We start from the raw sequence: 16658 nt of genomic DNA, 5'->3' as shown, positions 1-16658 counted from the left end.
GTTGAGAGCAAGAGATTACAAACAGGTTACCATCTCTTTCCGACTGACAGTCAGGCTCGTAAGCACTGTGATTTTACCCTGGAGAGATGGCCTTTTAAGTTCCCAAAAGCCCAAAGAGTCGAAGACTTTGGTTATCTAATCAGCGTAGTGTGCCTTAGATGCATCACCTTTCAAAACTCTAGCTATATTTCAATGGGAGAAATAAAAAAATTCAATCTGACCTGTCCATTACCACATCTTCAAATTAGCCTAAAATGTTTCCGAGATAAACACTTAGGAACATTTCAACATGCTCTTAGCTCACCCTGATTTAATAACCTGTCAAGAGAATTCAATTGTTACGATTTGTTGTTTAATTAAATATTTTATTATTAGTTATTTACCCTTTTGAACATTGACTTCAAACACACAAGAAAACTTGGATTTTCTTGTTTTGTGTAAAAAAAAAAACAGCCTTATTTATCAAAAATGTTGGTTTCAGTTATAATCATTGCTAACTGACTTCATATCGTTTAAAACTGGCACTCGAGTCCACTTGCATCTAATTCTATTGTTCTGTCAAAGCACGTAATACAATTACCGTATTTACCCGTGCATCATAAGTCGAATTCATTCGTGTATAAGTAAGTCGACCCCCCATTTTCAAGGTAAAAAGTCGGATTTTTCATCATATCTAGTAAAAGAAAAGTTCAGACCGATAGAAATTTCCCGAATGGTTGATCTCTTATTTCAGAGAACGCATTGAAAACACGGTGAATTAAAATACACTGCAGAGCAAAAGTAACCGTGTGCTGTGAAGTTTAGTAGCACTTGTTTCCATCACCACGATTTACGCATATACGAGCACTTCCATTTACTGGAAAAGTAAATTACCAAAATGCGTTCGAGCGGGAATAGACAGATCCTTTTGCTGCTTTTAAGCTTGCAATCCGCAATCCTTTTCCTCTGACTTTGAGTAGGACATAACTCCTTCACGGAAACCAGCTTCTTATACGTCTTTGAGGATGCAGCTCCCTTTCAGGTTAAATCCTACCACATGCGCAACCTTTTTTAGCGTTTTACACATGTAATGAAACGACATAGCCAACGTGAAACGAAGAAGCGAAATACCTCTAAACAGAAGCGTCTGTTTATTCGCGTCAACAACATTTAACCCCTTGTATTTCACCAGCAATTTTTTTACATATCCCAACTATTTAGTAAGTTATTGATCTTAAGTGATATATTATTTTCCAAATGAAGTCGCTAAGGAGAAAACTTGCAGAAATAAATGACGCAAGAACTAACAAAACTTTAAAATACTCAATTAATGTCACTACGATCGTCTATGTACAGAATTTTCGCAATAACATATCCATAATCGTATTCATCTCACAGAGAAGACGGAAAAAATTCAAATGCTATTTTTTTCCATAAAAGCTACAAGAACACCAAAAAATACTGTTTGACTTCTTCGTTTTAAAAGCCATTTTCCAGGCGGGAATTTTAAATCAGTTTAAGTAACTTCTTATCATCATTTCTCCGTAGGAAACTTTGTGAGGAAAAATTTTTCTATTTCAAGCTGGCACTAACACAATTCAATTAAATTTGTGGTTGTCGGGCAACCAAAAAGGAAGAAATACTATAACTACTGCTGTCCTCGAGTCAAGTTTAGGAAGAGACCTTCCAGGGACAAAGCTTTCTAGGATAACATTGTTTTCATGGTCTTTCCGCGACATAAGGTGGGTTCTGGGAACGAGTTGAAGCATACTTTGAACCCAAAAAAATCCTTCACTTTCTGTTGTCTGAGGTTCCCCTATTGGAAGAATTTACATCATTAAGTTACGTATTAACAGAGGACAGAAACTATTTCTTTCACGGCGACAACTAAGACCGTCTCGTTAAAAAAAACGAACAAACAAACAAATAAAACGAATAAAAAAAAGGAAAAGAAACGTTTCTGTTATGCACTGTTGAAGTACATTACTCAAAATAGCCAGAAGCTCTTGATGCACCAAGAAAATGAGTTATACAGTAAAAAAAAAAAGTGTTATCGTCGTTTAACAAAAAACGAGCTTAATTCATCACTGCATGACCATCATTCACTTCCCGGCATCCTTCACCAAACTAATTCTCTTGAACCAGGGTTTGCTTTCACCAGTCGCCGCCTCAATGGCCGCCAGCCTATGCTCTAACTCCTGAGAACGACATTCGGCCTCCACCAGAGAAAGCTTCGTTTGCGCAAGCTCCAGTTCCAGTTCCCTGAGGCACTGCTCGGAATCTACAAGCTTCACACTTGTCTTGAATGCAGCGATTCCGCCAGCCTCCAGTGACACGTGACCTTCCTCCGAGAAGAGAGCGGAGCAGTTTTCACATGACCCTATTCGTCTCTGGAAAAGATAATTTGTGAAAGGTTTTGAAGTAATTCTGAACAGTAAATGCCTGAGGGCGACTAAGAGAAGCTAAAAGCATATCAGATGTTTGTGAAACGTCTGTGGAAGACACTAAAATGATAGTGCAAAGAGGAATTTTTTAGCAATTGAAAGTACTCTGTTGAGGTTCATTTCAAATCTCTGCTGATAAACCTAAACTGAATGAAAAAACAGTAAGAAGTGCCTCGGATTTTTATTTCCACCAGTTATGAATTTCTTTTCTTCTGTCGTCCAGTTGCGCTACTCTTTTTCGAACATGAAAGAGGTCTATAGGAGAAAAACAAATACCTTGACTTCCAAGAGTTCCAGCCGCAAATCTTCCTTCAGCTCTTCGCTTCTTTCCTCCTTTTCTTTGCAAATCTACAATGTGGAACAAGCAAAAAGCAGTTATTGACTACTAAAAAAAAAAGTATTGACTACAGAAAGAAACTATGTCGCTCCTGACATCAATACTGACCTTTTTGTACTGTTCAATGACAGTGATATGCCGTTTCTTATCCTCCTCAGCCTGCTCAATGGTCTGCCGATACATTTCTTTGACCTGACGAATTACAAAAGTGTATCAGTCTGTCATGTGTGACGCCGACATTTGGTTAAATAGAGTTTCATTTCGTTTACCTGAGACCCCTCGACTTCCAGTTTTTCCCTTTGATCCTCTGATTCGACCAGCGAGATGGTCGCGTTGCTCAGAGCCTTGGACAACTCTTCCACTTTTTCTTCTGCCTAATGAACAGAAGGGCGATAGAAAAACGTGATTTGACGGGAGTAAGAATCTCAGGAAATCCTTTTATCTTATATCTGCTACTAGAGAATCATAGCAATTTAAAACTAACCGAGGCTTGAGATAGAAAAGTGTTGCAAAACTTTTAAATTTGAAAATCATATACAATCCAAAGGCAAATTTCATCACGTTAGGAACGTCGTTAAAAGCTAGAAAGGCGCTCAGTGTTACAAATGTAAATAAAGGAGCTACAGGATGAAAAAAAATTATAATAAAAGTGGAAAAATATCAGGATGTAAAAGCAAAAATAACCAGTCGAGATAAAGCGAAAATACCTCTGCCAGCTTGCTGTGAAGTTCTACTTTGGTACTAACCAACTCGTGGGCAAGGCTATCGTTTTCTTGTTCAAGTCTCAAGTTGTCTTCAAAGAACCTCTTGTTTTCACGCTGTAGAAGAAAGAGAGGGGGGATCAGTCAGGCAACACTGAAGCCGACAAAAGATCTCAAAAATACAACATTCAAAACCTGGAACTTACTGTTAGCCTCTCAACGGGGTCTTCGAGCTGTGCCTCCTGTTCCTTCTTCAGTAAGTACTCCTTTTCGTATTTCTTCATCTTTTTCTCTGTCACCTGAAATTTACACCGGATAATAATTTCAGAGAGAAAGCTTAAAAAAAAAAAGCAAAAAAAAAAAAACAATCATCTCTAAACATTGCACCAATTTTCAAACGAGTATTAAAAGTCGTTCCCAGATGCACACACAGAGGTATCCATTTATATAAAAATTAGCAAATTTAATTTACGGAACAAAACTTCATACCCGAAAGCTTAGAGCAGAGGTTATGAGTCTCTTGTACTCGTCTTCGTCTAGGTACTTTTTCGGCATGGACACTCTGAAGTACTTTAGTATGGCCTCAAAATCCATTTGGATGAGTTCCCTACGAGAGGCCTGTTACAGAATAAGGCAATTGTAGCCGAATTAATCAGCGATATAAAATATCCTAAGGTGGTCAAAATGGTTTCGTGATTTTAAACGCCAATTCTTAAGGGATCGTGGCTTTGGTATCCAAAAAATTACAAAAAGTTGTGATCAATAACTTTTTCAAATAATGGATAACATAGCAACACTATGTTTTCGTAACTAAAAAACGAGTCCATGATTCCCATTTTTACCAGTAAATTTCAGTCAGCGCGTCATAATTCATGTTACTGCAAAGGTTTTTTTAAAACTTTGTGCATATGATTCGGAGTGACAGAGGTAGCTCAGGAAAAAAAAAAAACCAACTTTAAAATTCACGACAAAAAATCACAGTCTTCAGAAATCTTCAGGAAGATAATACATTATCTAGCAATTGGGTAATGAGAACACTAAAATGTATTATCTTAATCTAACACCAAATTCTCATAACTAATTCGCAAGAAAGTGTGCAGTAGCTAGAGGGAAGAACTAACAGTCACAGGGTTACACGAACTCGAGAAAACAAACATATACAGAGACTTCGTACCTTGAGAAGGCCTAAAGCTACTTGAAAAATAACTCTCATTCCCTGGAAAATTAAGAAAAAGACAATGAAATAAAAGGTTTACGCAATCCAACTAAAAGAGCAAGTATATGTACATTATTTAAGATTCACAGGATAACGCTCTAGGTTTGACAGGCATTTCGCTAGTATCCAAAAATGTTCGACTATAAATGTCCAACCAGGCGAAGAAAATAGCGGCACAACACATGCTGTTTCATCTGTTAAATGCTGTGGAGCTGCTCAGCAACATCCCAATCAAAAACCAGACTCGATAGATTCCTTAGTCAATTCTCCAAAAAAAATTGGCCATTTTTTCCCTTTCTTTTCTGCCTTTCCTTTCTTTCTTGGTCACTAGAGCAGTTTTCAATTGAGCATCTACACTAATTCGAAATTGTATGAGTTTGCTTCTCTGCATACAGTAGTTCGTCTTTAAAATTCGGCAATCCTCCAAGCCAATTAAATACAAAACTAAAATCAGTCACTCCTTGGTAACTTGGGTTTTCCCGCACCCCAAGTAGTTTGCTTGTCTTAACTTCAAGTTCTTATGTAAGAGCGCTTTTCTGTAGAGTTTCGTAAAGCCAAATCGGAAGTAATCTCAATAGCCAATCCGAACAAAGGATAAATATCAGAATAAGCCAATGGGAGGGAGCCACGATTGGTTTTAGTTTTGTGAGTGAGTGGGAATTTTTTGTGCAAATCACAGAGTGTGGTAAGACCAAACCGAAACAATCCCGAATAACTTCCCAAGCTTTATCGAAAATTCCTCTTAATTCTTTGGTTCCAGTTGGCCACTCAATCGAAATGGATTCTATATATCTTAAACCACATTCTGACTTACATGACATAGGAAGAGATCCATGATACAGTACACCATTGATAATGGAAACCTGGCCGTAAACAAAGTCAGAAACCACTGCGAGGCATACATGTGGGTCTCTATATCATTATACTGAAAATGGCTGTGGAGGTCTGGCATCGAGTCCTAGGAAACAAAATGGCGTCCACTCAGTCTTGTACTACGTGTTACTACTTTCACTCACTTTGATTATACAACAATGTATAAAATGACTGAGTACAAGTCAGTCGGTATTCCAGAAATTCAAAATAGCCTTATTGGACAGGATAAAGTCTCACCTCAATCATTCTGTCCAGCTGGAAAAACTTCAGATGCAACTGCTCAAACTCGTGTTTGAAAATATCTCTTAGCCCATAATCACTCATTATCTTCACCAACAGTGCAAATGCTTGCTCCTCTGGAAGCTGACAAAAGAACCAAAAATTTTCACAGATGTAATCTACACAAAATGACACTTAACTTTCAAAGTCATTTTTATATAACACAACAGGTTACAACATTGGCAACCAATAGGGTAAAGTTTATGTTTAAGTCTAACCATAAGTAAAAAAGGGAGAACTTAACTCTGGCTTCTGTAGAACTTAATTCTGGTTTCTGTTCCAAGAAACACTTTAAGAATAGTCCATTTTACAGTTGTGTGCTTGGTTGCCAAGCCTTTGAATGGGAGTGAGGCTAGGGTTGACCTTGTTATGATACAAACCTTGCTGCCCTTCAAATGTAAATCACTTTGTTATCATGCTAAGTAGATACAGGTCTCTATCACAACAAGGTCACCTTCAGCCTCACTCTGAATCAAAGGCTTGGCAACTAAGTACACAACTGCAAAATGAGCTATTGTGGAGCTATTGTACAGTATCTTCTCGAAATAATGATACCCAGAATGTAATACTTACATGTAACAGAAGCACTGCTGACAGGAATGACAGTCCTTGACAGTAACCCACCTCCTCATCGTAAACAGAGTAGGCCTAACAGAGAATGGTAACAGGTCAACAGCAGCACACACTCTACAGCTTAGTCCTATAACATTGTGAAGTGTGTAAAAGGTAAAATGCTCTCTCTTCAAAGAAAAAAATTTTCCCCCACATTTTATGATGCACCAATCACACCTTAAAAGATATTTCTGCAAGTAAAACATCTGTTTTAAATTGCATGCAATCTTGAAATGATTGTGAGATGACTATTGCTTTCTGCTGTCTTCCATAGTGCCACGGCAAGAACTGAAGACATAATGTGCTAGTGGCTATAATCCAGAAATCACAAAAGGAGAGAACTCAACCGTGTATCAAGTGCGAATGTCGAACTACTACTGACTGGGATACATTGGGTCAAAATCAGATCAATCCTACCTCCCATAGGAGACAGTAGCCACAAAAAAAGGCTTACTTTACTGATTTTATACAATGTCTCCTGACCCTCTCCTCCAGTGCTTTTAAAGTACTCATGTGCTGGGAAGGTACGGTGAATGTCCCACTTGATCACCTGTTCTGTTGGAGATTCCTTAAAAAAAAAAAGAGAGATTTCAGAGTTCTTTATTTGTCAAGGAAGAGTTTTGTGTGACATGTCCAATTACATGTGTGTCACACTGTGTGTTACCACATTATCGTCCCAAAGATCAGGCACTTCCACAATTCTCAAAACTTCTTTTCTTGAAAGTGTGCTTGGATAAGCTGGAAGAATTAAAACACTCATTGGTCTACCTTCTTAATGAAATGTTTATAACCCTCGATGAGTTCATCATTTTCCTTCACACCAGCCATCATTTGCCAAACTTGTCCACGGAGAGGATCTGGTATGCCCTAAGTTGAAAAAAATAAGTTTACTAAGTATGTAGCTTACCTATTGTGCAATATTACTCATTCATAATAACAAAGTCTAGACTTGGTCCTATTGGCATTACAGCAGATTCTCGCTCAGCAGTTATCCCATTTTTGCAGACACCCTGCAACTTGGGCAAAAAGTATGTCCTCAGATTTTGATATTGCACTTTTGGCAGATGAATCTCCCCTTAAATATAAAATGCTAAATTGCAAGCTTCCAGAAATGGAAAGAACATGAGAGATCATGTTTCAAAATTCTTTCACCAATTCCTTGAAAATGCAGTAAAATTGAAGAAGAGCTCCCCAAAATATCTGTCGGCCGACTGTTCACCGACAGTTGGCCAACATAATGAAAACAAATTCAGAAACAAGTAAACAGACTGTAATCTTGGTAAGTTTGAACTTTCACAATTACCTCAAAATGAATTTTAATGAACACCACGCGATAGAGGTAAATTTTGAGTGCGAGGCATTATTGGCCATATCGATCTTCATTTATGTGAACTTGATGTGTAGTATCTGACTGACACATTTTGTTCCACTGAAATTGGAAAGAGTTTAGTTACTTAGATTTAGCAATACGAGTAAATTTTTTCAAAGACTCACAAAGTTGCACGAGCCCGTGTTTTCATTGTGTTTCTGTAGTGTTTTCGTTGTGTTTTCTGTGTTTCGTTTGCCAACAGTCGGCTGACAGATATTTTGGGAAGCTGTTCTTCAATTTTACCGAAAACGCAATAACCAATTTTTCCCCAACATTAGCCCACCTTTCTCACAAGTCCTGGTAGTTGTCTTGGCTTAATAGTGATGTCCTTCCATTTGTTTAACAGATCCGACCAGCTGCCTAGCTCTTCCTCGGTACACTCCTTTTGCACCACACCTGATCCTGACAGCAGTGGCTCATCATCTTCATCATCATCTATACATGAGATTTAATGAAGATATAGCTTTTTACAGATGACTGTGGCTAAAACAGGAATGTTCAACTCATTATGGTCATATAATACCACACTCAAAGGCATAATTATTTTTGTTGAGTCAACTTAAAATTTACCATTCTTAATGCTCAATCCCCCCCCCCCAAAAAAAAAAAAACAAATTGAAATAAATTAGTCCAAGCAAGATTTACATCCCTTCTCCATCAAGTTCCATGGATCAGTTTAGATCAAAGACACTATGAGTACATTTAAAAAGCTACTCTCAAGGCTGGATAGGATGAAATAAACCATTGCCTGATATAAACATGGTAACTGAAGATCTAGCATGTGTTAGACAAGTATTACTGACCATCAGATGTTTGCCTATTCAAGGTAGCCTGCCTTTTTGTCAAAGTTTTTGAAGTTTCATAACTCAGTTCAGTTTTGATACTTTTCACTTCACATCCTTTCTCTCCAGTGTCAGTATCAAAAACCTATCAAATAGAAAAAAATTACACACTGATTTCTTCAAATAAGAGTCTAATTAGCTCTTTGTTTGGGTGACTTGCTTTCACGAAAGATTTAAAAAGCTGGGAGCCCAAGATGTCTTACACATGGGCCTTTGGTCATCAAGTGATTCTCTTTGGAGCATAGTGATGCAAAGTTTTACTTTGTATTTCAATATAGCCATACCACAAAAGCCATTTTTACCCTCAGTAGCTTATATATAGTTAAGTGGTGGCCAAATAGATAAGTGATTTTCAACTTGAAGACAAGAATTACTGGTAAAATAACTTTTGCAGCACAAAAAATTTTTTCCATATCTACATGTAACAATCAAAGGGACAATTGTCATCATCAAGTTTATGACATTGAAGCCCTTTTCTGTCTGGATGAATAGTCTTTAAGACATTTCCTCTTTGCTTCTGAGGTCTAAAATGGTGTTTTTTTTTTATCAAGGATGTAGCAAAAGGAAGGAAACACCACCTTAATAATTTTAGCTTAAGGCCCGACACAACAGACACAATTTTGATTTATTGAGAACTCCAGGTATCAGTGCTCATGGAGAAATTTCTGTCTATGTATTCCCAGATAAATGAGCAAAAGAAGATAGAAAGACTTTGAGGAAACAACCAAACCAAAAGTGGAGGCAGGGGATAACATGTTTAATCTCATTTAATGAATAAACATGACAGGACAGAAAATGGATGCACTGTAAGTAACTTCCATTGCCCCATACAAAGCCTTAGACAACGGACAACGGGACAACAGAAGGTACTTACCGTGCACACATTTTCCGTCCTGTCATGAAATCAGAATAGTTAGAGCAAGTGAGTGGATTTCCGTTCCATACCAAAACCTCATACCAAGAGGTAAAGGAAGATTATCTTAATTAAGGAAAATTATCTTAATTAACTGGTTTAGTAGTTAAACTCAGCAAATCACAGTCCAACCTCCTTCAGTTCCATAACATAAACTTCATGGAATTTTGGTTTACTGGGGCTCCAGAAGAATTTTTCTCCATTGGGAAAAATTTTGGCCTTTGTTTCAACAATGAAGCGGACTGGTTCTGTAACTCCAGTCACAACTAAGTCAACAGCTATTGTCACAAACAGTCGAGAGTCTGAAAAATGAAATATTGTTCACTTTACATTTTAATTTCAGCTTGAATTACAATGAAACCTGTATGGAGTGGACAATAACAGTGTCTGCTTAATTCTAATCAGTAAAATTAAACTAGTTAAAAAAAAAAATTAAACTGGTTTAAAAAAATTGAACTGGTTTGGAAAAAATTAAACTAGAGGATAAAATTGAACTACAACATATATACTGCTTAATACTAGTTGCACTTTAAAACCATTTAATTCCCATAAGTGATAAAGATAGAATTTCTCCCAACAATATCCCTACAGTATTAAGCAGACAAGTGATGAGAATAATGTAAAATATCAATTAGGAGATTAATACTTGATCCAATACCAAATTCTCCAAACTAACATTTTTAACAATTGTATGGCAGACAGTAAGGAGAATAACTAATCTGATCTTGGCAGTGAAAGGGTTAAGTTCAAGCATGAAAGTTAAAATCTTGAGTCAAACTGAATTTCTCAACAACTACCTGTTTTCTATTGTAATGAATCCCATGCAGAAACATTTCTTGATTTATGGCATATCACAATAAAACTCTACTGACTAAGATATCTACCTTTAGGCGTCTCAGTGTTTAACACTAACAAGTCACGTACAGCTGGATCCCATAAACCAGTAATGAAATATGTTTTTCCACCCTCACCAACCTCCATTCTTAACTGAAATAGATTCACACTTATTAGCAAATGCCGCAGCTCCTCCTCTGTTCTTCCCTTCTCCAAGGTAGCCTCCATAGCAGGGATCATCGAGCACTAAGCTAATTTCTCAAAAACAAGTTACTCAGTCCTAGCTAATTTTAAAACTTAATTTTCATATAACTTTAAAGTAAAATTTTATAGTGAGGCAGGTTTTTATTTAGCTAAAACTTTTTTCCCAACAGTGCACCTGCAATTGTCATTGCATGTGAACGGAGCATAATTGTAGGTGACATGAAGGTGGTGTGACATTTTAATGGCAGTGTAATTTAGCATTGTAATATTTTATGCCCTTATGGGCTTACAAGTAATTTTTTGGTAAATATTCAATTAATTTGGTTTTCACATTTGCATGATCTCAAGTCTTCGTTGTGCTCTATAGCAAATCATTGATTTTATGACTGGCTCCTCAGGAAACAGTTTCTTATTTGTTTTCTTTGTATCACAATGTTTTTCTCTGCTTCCTTTTGGAAAAATTGAGATTCACTACACAATACAATACAATATTCTTTATTTAACTACAGTGACATAATTAACCCAACTGGAGTTATCTAACTTATGGCCTTCACAACAATACAAAATACACATATAAAACAATGCCTAATCAGCAATATACGACTTACAACAAGAGACACTAAAACTATACAAATATTTGGTTCAACATATAGATATAAGGCGATAAACACTAATTACCTTCTAATACAGTTACAGTAAAGAGAAAAATGACACCCATAACACATTAATTCTTCAAGATGAGAAATATTACTAAGTTAAACAAACTTAAGGAATAATTTTAGAAGTTCACTAGTCATGAAGTGTTAATAAATTATTTTCTGATGATTTTGGTGCATATCACAATTCTCCAAAAGACTACAATTATCTTACAAAAAACATTGCATAATCATAATAGAGGTAAAACCATTATCAAACTCCAGGTCATTCAAATAACACTACACTATTATAATAGCTTACCTCACTTAATAAGTGCATGTCAGAATATCGAACATTCTTTCCTGGACAGATAAGAAGGCCAAAACACCTAGAAGAGTGAAGAGAATACACATTGTAAGATTTGTGACCAAGATGAGAAGGGGGGAGGGGGGAGGGGGAGGGGGGAGGGGGGAGGGGGAGGGGGGAGGGGGAGGGGGGGAGAGGATAAGATGGCCTTAAACAGTCAGACTGCACAAGAATATGGACTCCACTTTAAGGTGATACCCCTCAAATAAAGCTGCACTGTGTCATGTTGAAGGAGCTATGTCATCTGTTGCATGTGCATCTTGAAAAATTTAGCTCAATCTTCAAAAACTGTCATTTACAATCTTTGTCAATCTTCCTCATCCTTATACATCCTAAGAACATTAGCATTTGGTTTAGTCTTTCCTCTGTTGTGGTTATCTATCCTGACTGGAGATTTTTGCATATTTTCCTTATTTGTATCATTTTAACCAATTTTCTGTGTCACAAAAAAAATCTTTTAAAAAATTGTGACATTATGCTTCCAGAAACATTCCTTCTCACTGTCAGAAGCTAAAACTGTAGGGAAAAATTAGTGGGAGACCATGGTATCATGTATGTTCATATAAAGTGTCCCTTAACCCTTCACACCCCAACATCAGTATGCATATTCTCCATACTGTTCTCTATACATTTCCTAGGGGCTGACAAGGAGAATTTGTTTAACAATCAAAACCTTCGTCCTTTACACCCTAACGTCAGTATGAATATTCTCCATACTGTTCTCTATACATTTCGTAGGGGCAGACAAGGAGAACTTGTTTAACAATCAATACCTTCATCCTTTACACCCTAACGTCAGTATGAATATTCTCCATACTGTTCTCTATACATTTCGTAGGGGCAGACAAGGAGAACTTGTTTAACAATCAATACCTTCATCCTTTACACCCTAACATCAGTATGCATATTCTCAATACTGTTCTCTATACATTTCCTAAGTTGCTGACAGGGAGAGTTTGCTTAACAATCAAGAGCTTTCGTTGCCCATGATCATTTCTAATCACTCTTTAGGGTGAAAGGGTTAATGGAACTGTTGTCCCACGTCAAGTCACTTCAAAGAACAAAGGTGTTGCCAAAGTGGCACAGAACTACTTTTAATAACATAATAATTCTTTTTTCTTAGCAATTGGAATAGTTACTAACCTCTCTATAATAAGATGTCTGTTAGTCAACTGTTGCACTGTGATGGACACTTTCTTTTTCAGGTCTTGTCGTAATTTGAAGCAGTTTTTGTCCCTTGCTGCTGAGGAAAATCCCTTATTGTCTTCCTCTAGAATGTCAAGAGTCAGGTCAAATTTGAACACAAGGTTGCTCACACCAGTGATTGTTGTAGGGGTATCCACAGATGGCTGCTGCAACTGTTGCTTTCTCTTTGCAAGAAAGTAAGTAAACAAACAAACTTTCATGAATACAGTAACCAAAAAGAAAAGTTAAAAATTAAACAAAGGGCAACATGTTCAATTAATAATGGAATTAACCCATAAACAACCAATCAAACACTCAATAGAGAAAATTTTTCCTCCAAAGAAAAAGCGAAAATTTTCTAATATGACACCAGCAGACAAAACTGATCAAAATAATTCATTTGAACACCACAATGCAAGTTTAAAAGTCTTCAAGAACATGTGACTTGTGCTCATTTATCCCAAACTGAATAGAGATAATATTCCAATCAAATAGATAATATTCTAATCAAAACATCTTCATAAAGTTCACCATTGTTCTTGTTTGATTGATTTGTCCAAATTATACTCAAAATCATGGGGTTACATAACAGTCTATATGGCATTCAACCTTTAATATTGCAAATTCAAATTTTTTGTATCTTTGTCATAACAATTACTCAAATTAGGGAAATAACATACCTTCCTATGTCTTCTGAAGGAGAGAGCAAATGTTCTCAAGATCTTTCCAGCCTAAATAAATCAATTGAACTTAGATCATATTGCAATCAAGATTGATTAGTGTTGGAGGGAAAATTTAGGGGCAAATAATTTGAAGAAATAAAATTAAACAAATCTTGCAATGCTCATAACTATCTACCCCTTGTCTTGGATTTCAGGGAAATTACAAGTTTAAGTCAATATGATGGTCAACTCTCTTAGAGTCACAGGGTCCATAACTGCAACTTCTTATCCTAAGTTTCCATGGCATGAGGTTGTACAGAATACATTATTACACGACTCGGGAAGTCAGAGGGCCAATAACTAAAATCAACCAATCAAAATGCTCTATTGCCAGTCAATATTCTCTCAGTATTGGACCGGGCACTGTCCCGAATGGTCCCGAATGATACCGCACTTGTGTCCCTTTGAACCTCAGTCGTGTAATAAATCTCTTATTAACCAAGCTTGCTCGGGACCATACTGGAAGAATATCGGCCCTTGGTCTCTTTTGTACGGACCTTGCTACGCTCGGTCCGTACTGTCAAGACCTCAGGCCGATATTCTCCCAGTACGGCCCTCGCACTTCGTTAATATGATATATATATAGGTCTACTCCTCTAGTGCAGGATGTCAGTTCATAGCAAGTGAACCCCCTATATTCCCTCAGGTATCCCTGATGGTTTCCTGCTGTCCCTGGGCAGAGAGGAGTAAGAATAATATTATGATCCCCCTTCCCTTCCTGCAAGGTTTGAATCTGAACCTCTGGATTTGGGGTCAAGTGTGCTAAGCATCAGACCATCACATTTCCTACAAATTCACAGAAGGAATGCTACTTAACTCTTTAAACCCTCACATCAGTATGCATGTTCTCCATACTGTTCTCTATACTTTTCCTAAGGTGCCGGCAAGGAGAATTTGTAGAACAATCTAGACATTTTTTAGTTGGTGATCATTTCCTTTGTTCTCTTGACTTAAGTGTTTAATTCAGGAGTGACACCGTGGGGAGAAATTGGATGCTTGTCACTCTTAAGGGCTAACCCCTTTACTGACTATACAATTTGCATATGCTAAATGATATAGTCAGTCCATCCATAGTCAGAGAGTAACATTCAAATCTCTGACACTAGAAATGTAAAATAACCTGGCCTCTAAACTCAAAACAAGTGAAAATTTTGAAAAATAAATCAATTTGTGTTGGCACAGGACTTCTCAATAGGGTTGACAGTTAAGAGGTTTAAGGTTAAGTTTAAGAAAACAAGACTTATTGATCAATCCTACTTTGGAATCTACATTTTATTACCAATTAAATGTGTCTTAATGGGAGACAAAATTCTTGAGGAAAACTATCAGAAAATGATTGGCACGGGGTGAAACTAAAAATAGAATTTCCCAGAAAGTTGAGGAAACAAAACAAACCCATTCAGGGGAGGAACGTGTAATTTTCCCAATAAGTTGTTCGTGAGACAAGAAAATGGCCTCACCTTTTCTGGATCTTTACATCTGAATACATGGCAATGGAAAATCTCAGAATCTCCATGGACAGTATTGAAGGCAAAGCAGTCACTTTCACTTCCTTCAACATCACCACGACCACAAAACAAGATCCTCTGTATTTTATAAGTAGCAATGTCAGCCTGTGTCTCTGGGTCTTTAAGTCTGATCATCTTGTCCGATGTAGAACCTACATACAACAAAACATCAATGGTGACCTCCGTCTGTTCTCGCAAGATAGCCATTGTCCTTTTCAGTTCAATTTCACTCACTGGAGCATTCACAGTGGAGGATCCCAAATAAGTGATTCCATCATATGATATGGCATTATCATCGCACTCATCATCTGATTGTCCAGGATCAGTACTTGCTCTAGGTCGCGCTGACTCCTCATTGTCGACTTCTGCAACATTTGATGCTTGAGTTGTGTTGCTTTTATCACCATGGATGCTGTCATCTTTTGTTTGTGAATCATCTTTTACAACACATGGATTCAAAACCTGACAATTGTTTTCATGGGGTATTAATTCAATATTGCCATTTGCTGCTAATGAATTGTCATTAGGGAGAGGAGCATTGCGAGATTTGCTCTCTGAACCTGGACTAAAGAATACCTCTGGAACTGATGCAGAGCTATGAGAGAAGTCCTTTTTTGCATCCTCCACCAAATGCTGCAGCTCCTCCTCTGTCCTTCCCTTCTCCAAGGTAGCCTCCATATCAGGGATTATCACATCAGCAAAACTACTAACACTACTCCCCTGAGATTTACAAACTGACACACCTGAACCTGAATCAGATTCAACATCAGGTGTAGCAAGCATGATGTATTCATGGTCACTGTTTAAAGACTTTGAATCTGGGCTGCGAGGTTGCTCTGGACTACTGGAGTTGCTTTCCCCTGGCCCACATTCTCTACTTTCGGCAGTTTTCTGCTCAGCCATGAGAAATTCTGACAGTCAAGGCAAAGATGTCTGAAGTCAGCTGTTCGCAATATGAAGTAAACGTAAGATTCCTTGAATATTGAAGCTATCCTTCAACCAAGAGAAATAACTTCCTTTTTTATCGTTCAAAGGATCGGAAAATCCCCATCACGGCAGCAGAGCAGGATTTAATATTTACTACAAATCGAATGAAACCCTTCGCGGTTTATCGACTTGGAACAAGGTCTGAAATATTCTGACACCGTAATGGCCGTCGGTTTTAAGGGCGAAGACACGATGAATAATGTGAAATCCAAAACTGACTGATCAATGAAGGGTCAAACTAGACGATGAACTTCTTTTACAATGAAGATTTTTTTTTAACTGATGACCCTTTTCGTCGATCTGAAGAAGAAAACGGATAATCCTCAGCCGCTCGCAGATGTCTTTGTTCTGAGATCAAATTCAGACATTTTGAACGAAAAAATGAAACTCAGATCCACAACTGAGATTAAAAGCCAAAATTTCTTACCTTTTATCAAGCGACGAGTGAAAAGGGATCTTCTATCTTCCCGGTAATTCTTAGCAATGGTTAGCGAATTAGACAGCAGTCAAAAATCGATCAAATCTTGTTCACAGATATGACGTCAAGAGACAAATGGAAGGAAACAGTCATTTGTCTTTCAATACAGCCTATTGGGTGCACCTTTCGCATTACTTTACTTTCACACCACAAATCTTCCCAAAAATAGACAA

The 16658-nt window shown here is 37.3% G+C and overlaps 1 protein-coding gene across 4 annotated transcripts; it reads right to left on the bottom strand.

Moving 5' to 3' along the window:
• Positions 1-1107: 1107 nt before the first annotated feature.
• LOC111324478 (rab GTPase-activating protein 1) lies at positions 1108-16574 on the bottom strand. Of its 4 annotated transcripts, none has more exons than XM_022928041.2 (22): positions 16435-16574; positions 14973-16355; positions 13471-13521; positions 12749-12975; positions 11561-11627; positions 10450-10552; positions 9698-9867; positions 8614-8737; positions 8094-8245; positions 7210-7308; positions 6896-7009; positions 6403-6477; positions 5788-5913; positions 5492-5635; positions 4636-4677; positions 3951-4079; positions 3668-3760; positions 3468-3578; positions 3030-3134; positions 2869-2952; positions 2700-2771; positions 1108-2369 (listed from the first exon to the last, which is right to left on the bottom strand). In XM_022928041.2, the coding sequence occupies exons 2-22, from the start codon at positions 15921-15923 to the stop codon at positions 2082-2084; spliced, it is 3327 nt and encodes a 1108-aa protein (XP_022783776.2). In that variant the 5' UTR covers positions 15924-16355; positions 16435-16574; the 3' UTR covers positions 1108-2081. The 4 variants fall into 4 exon arrangements, with proteins under 4 accessions (XP_022783776.2, XP_022783775.2, XP_022783777.2 ...); XM_022928040.2 differs by having other exon boundaries at positions 14973-16307; XM_022928042.2 differs by having other exon boundaries at positions 14973-15963.
• Between the last annotated feature and the right edge of the window lie 84 nt (positions 16575-16658).

The sequence above is a fragment of the Stylophora pistillata genome, chromosome 4 (genome assembly GCF_964205215.1).
Source record: "Stylophora pistillata chromosome 4, jaStyPist1.2, whole genome shotgun sequence".
Classification (NCBI taxonomy): domain Eukaryota; kingdom Metazoa; phylum Cnidaria; class Anthozoa; order Scleractinia; family Pocilloporidae; genus Stylophora; species Stylophora pistillata.
The sequence above is the reverse complement of the archived record's forward strand: the minus strand, read 5'-3'. Positions and strand labels throughout refer to the sequence as shown.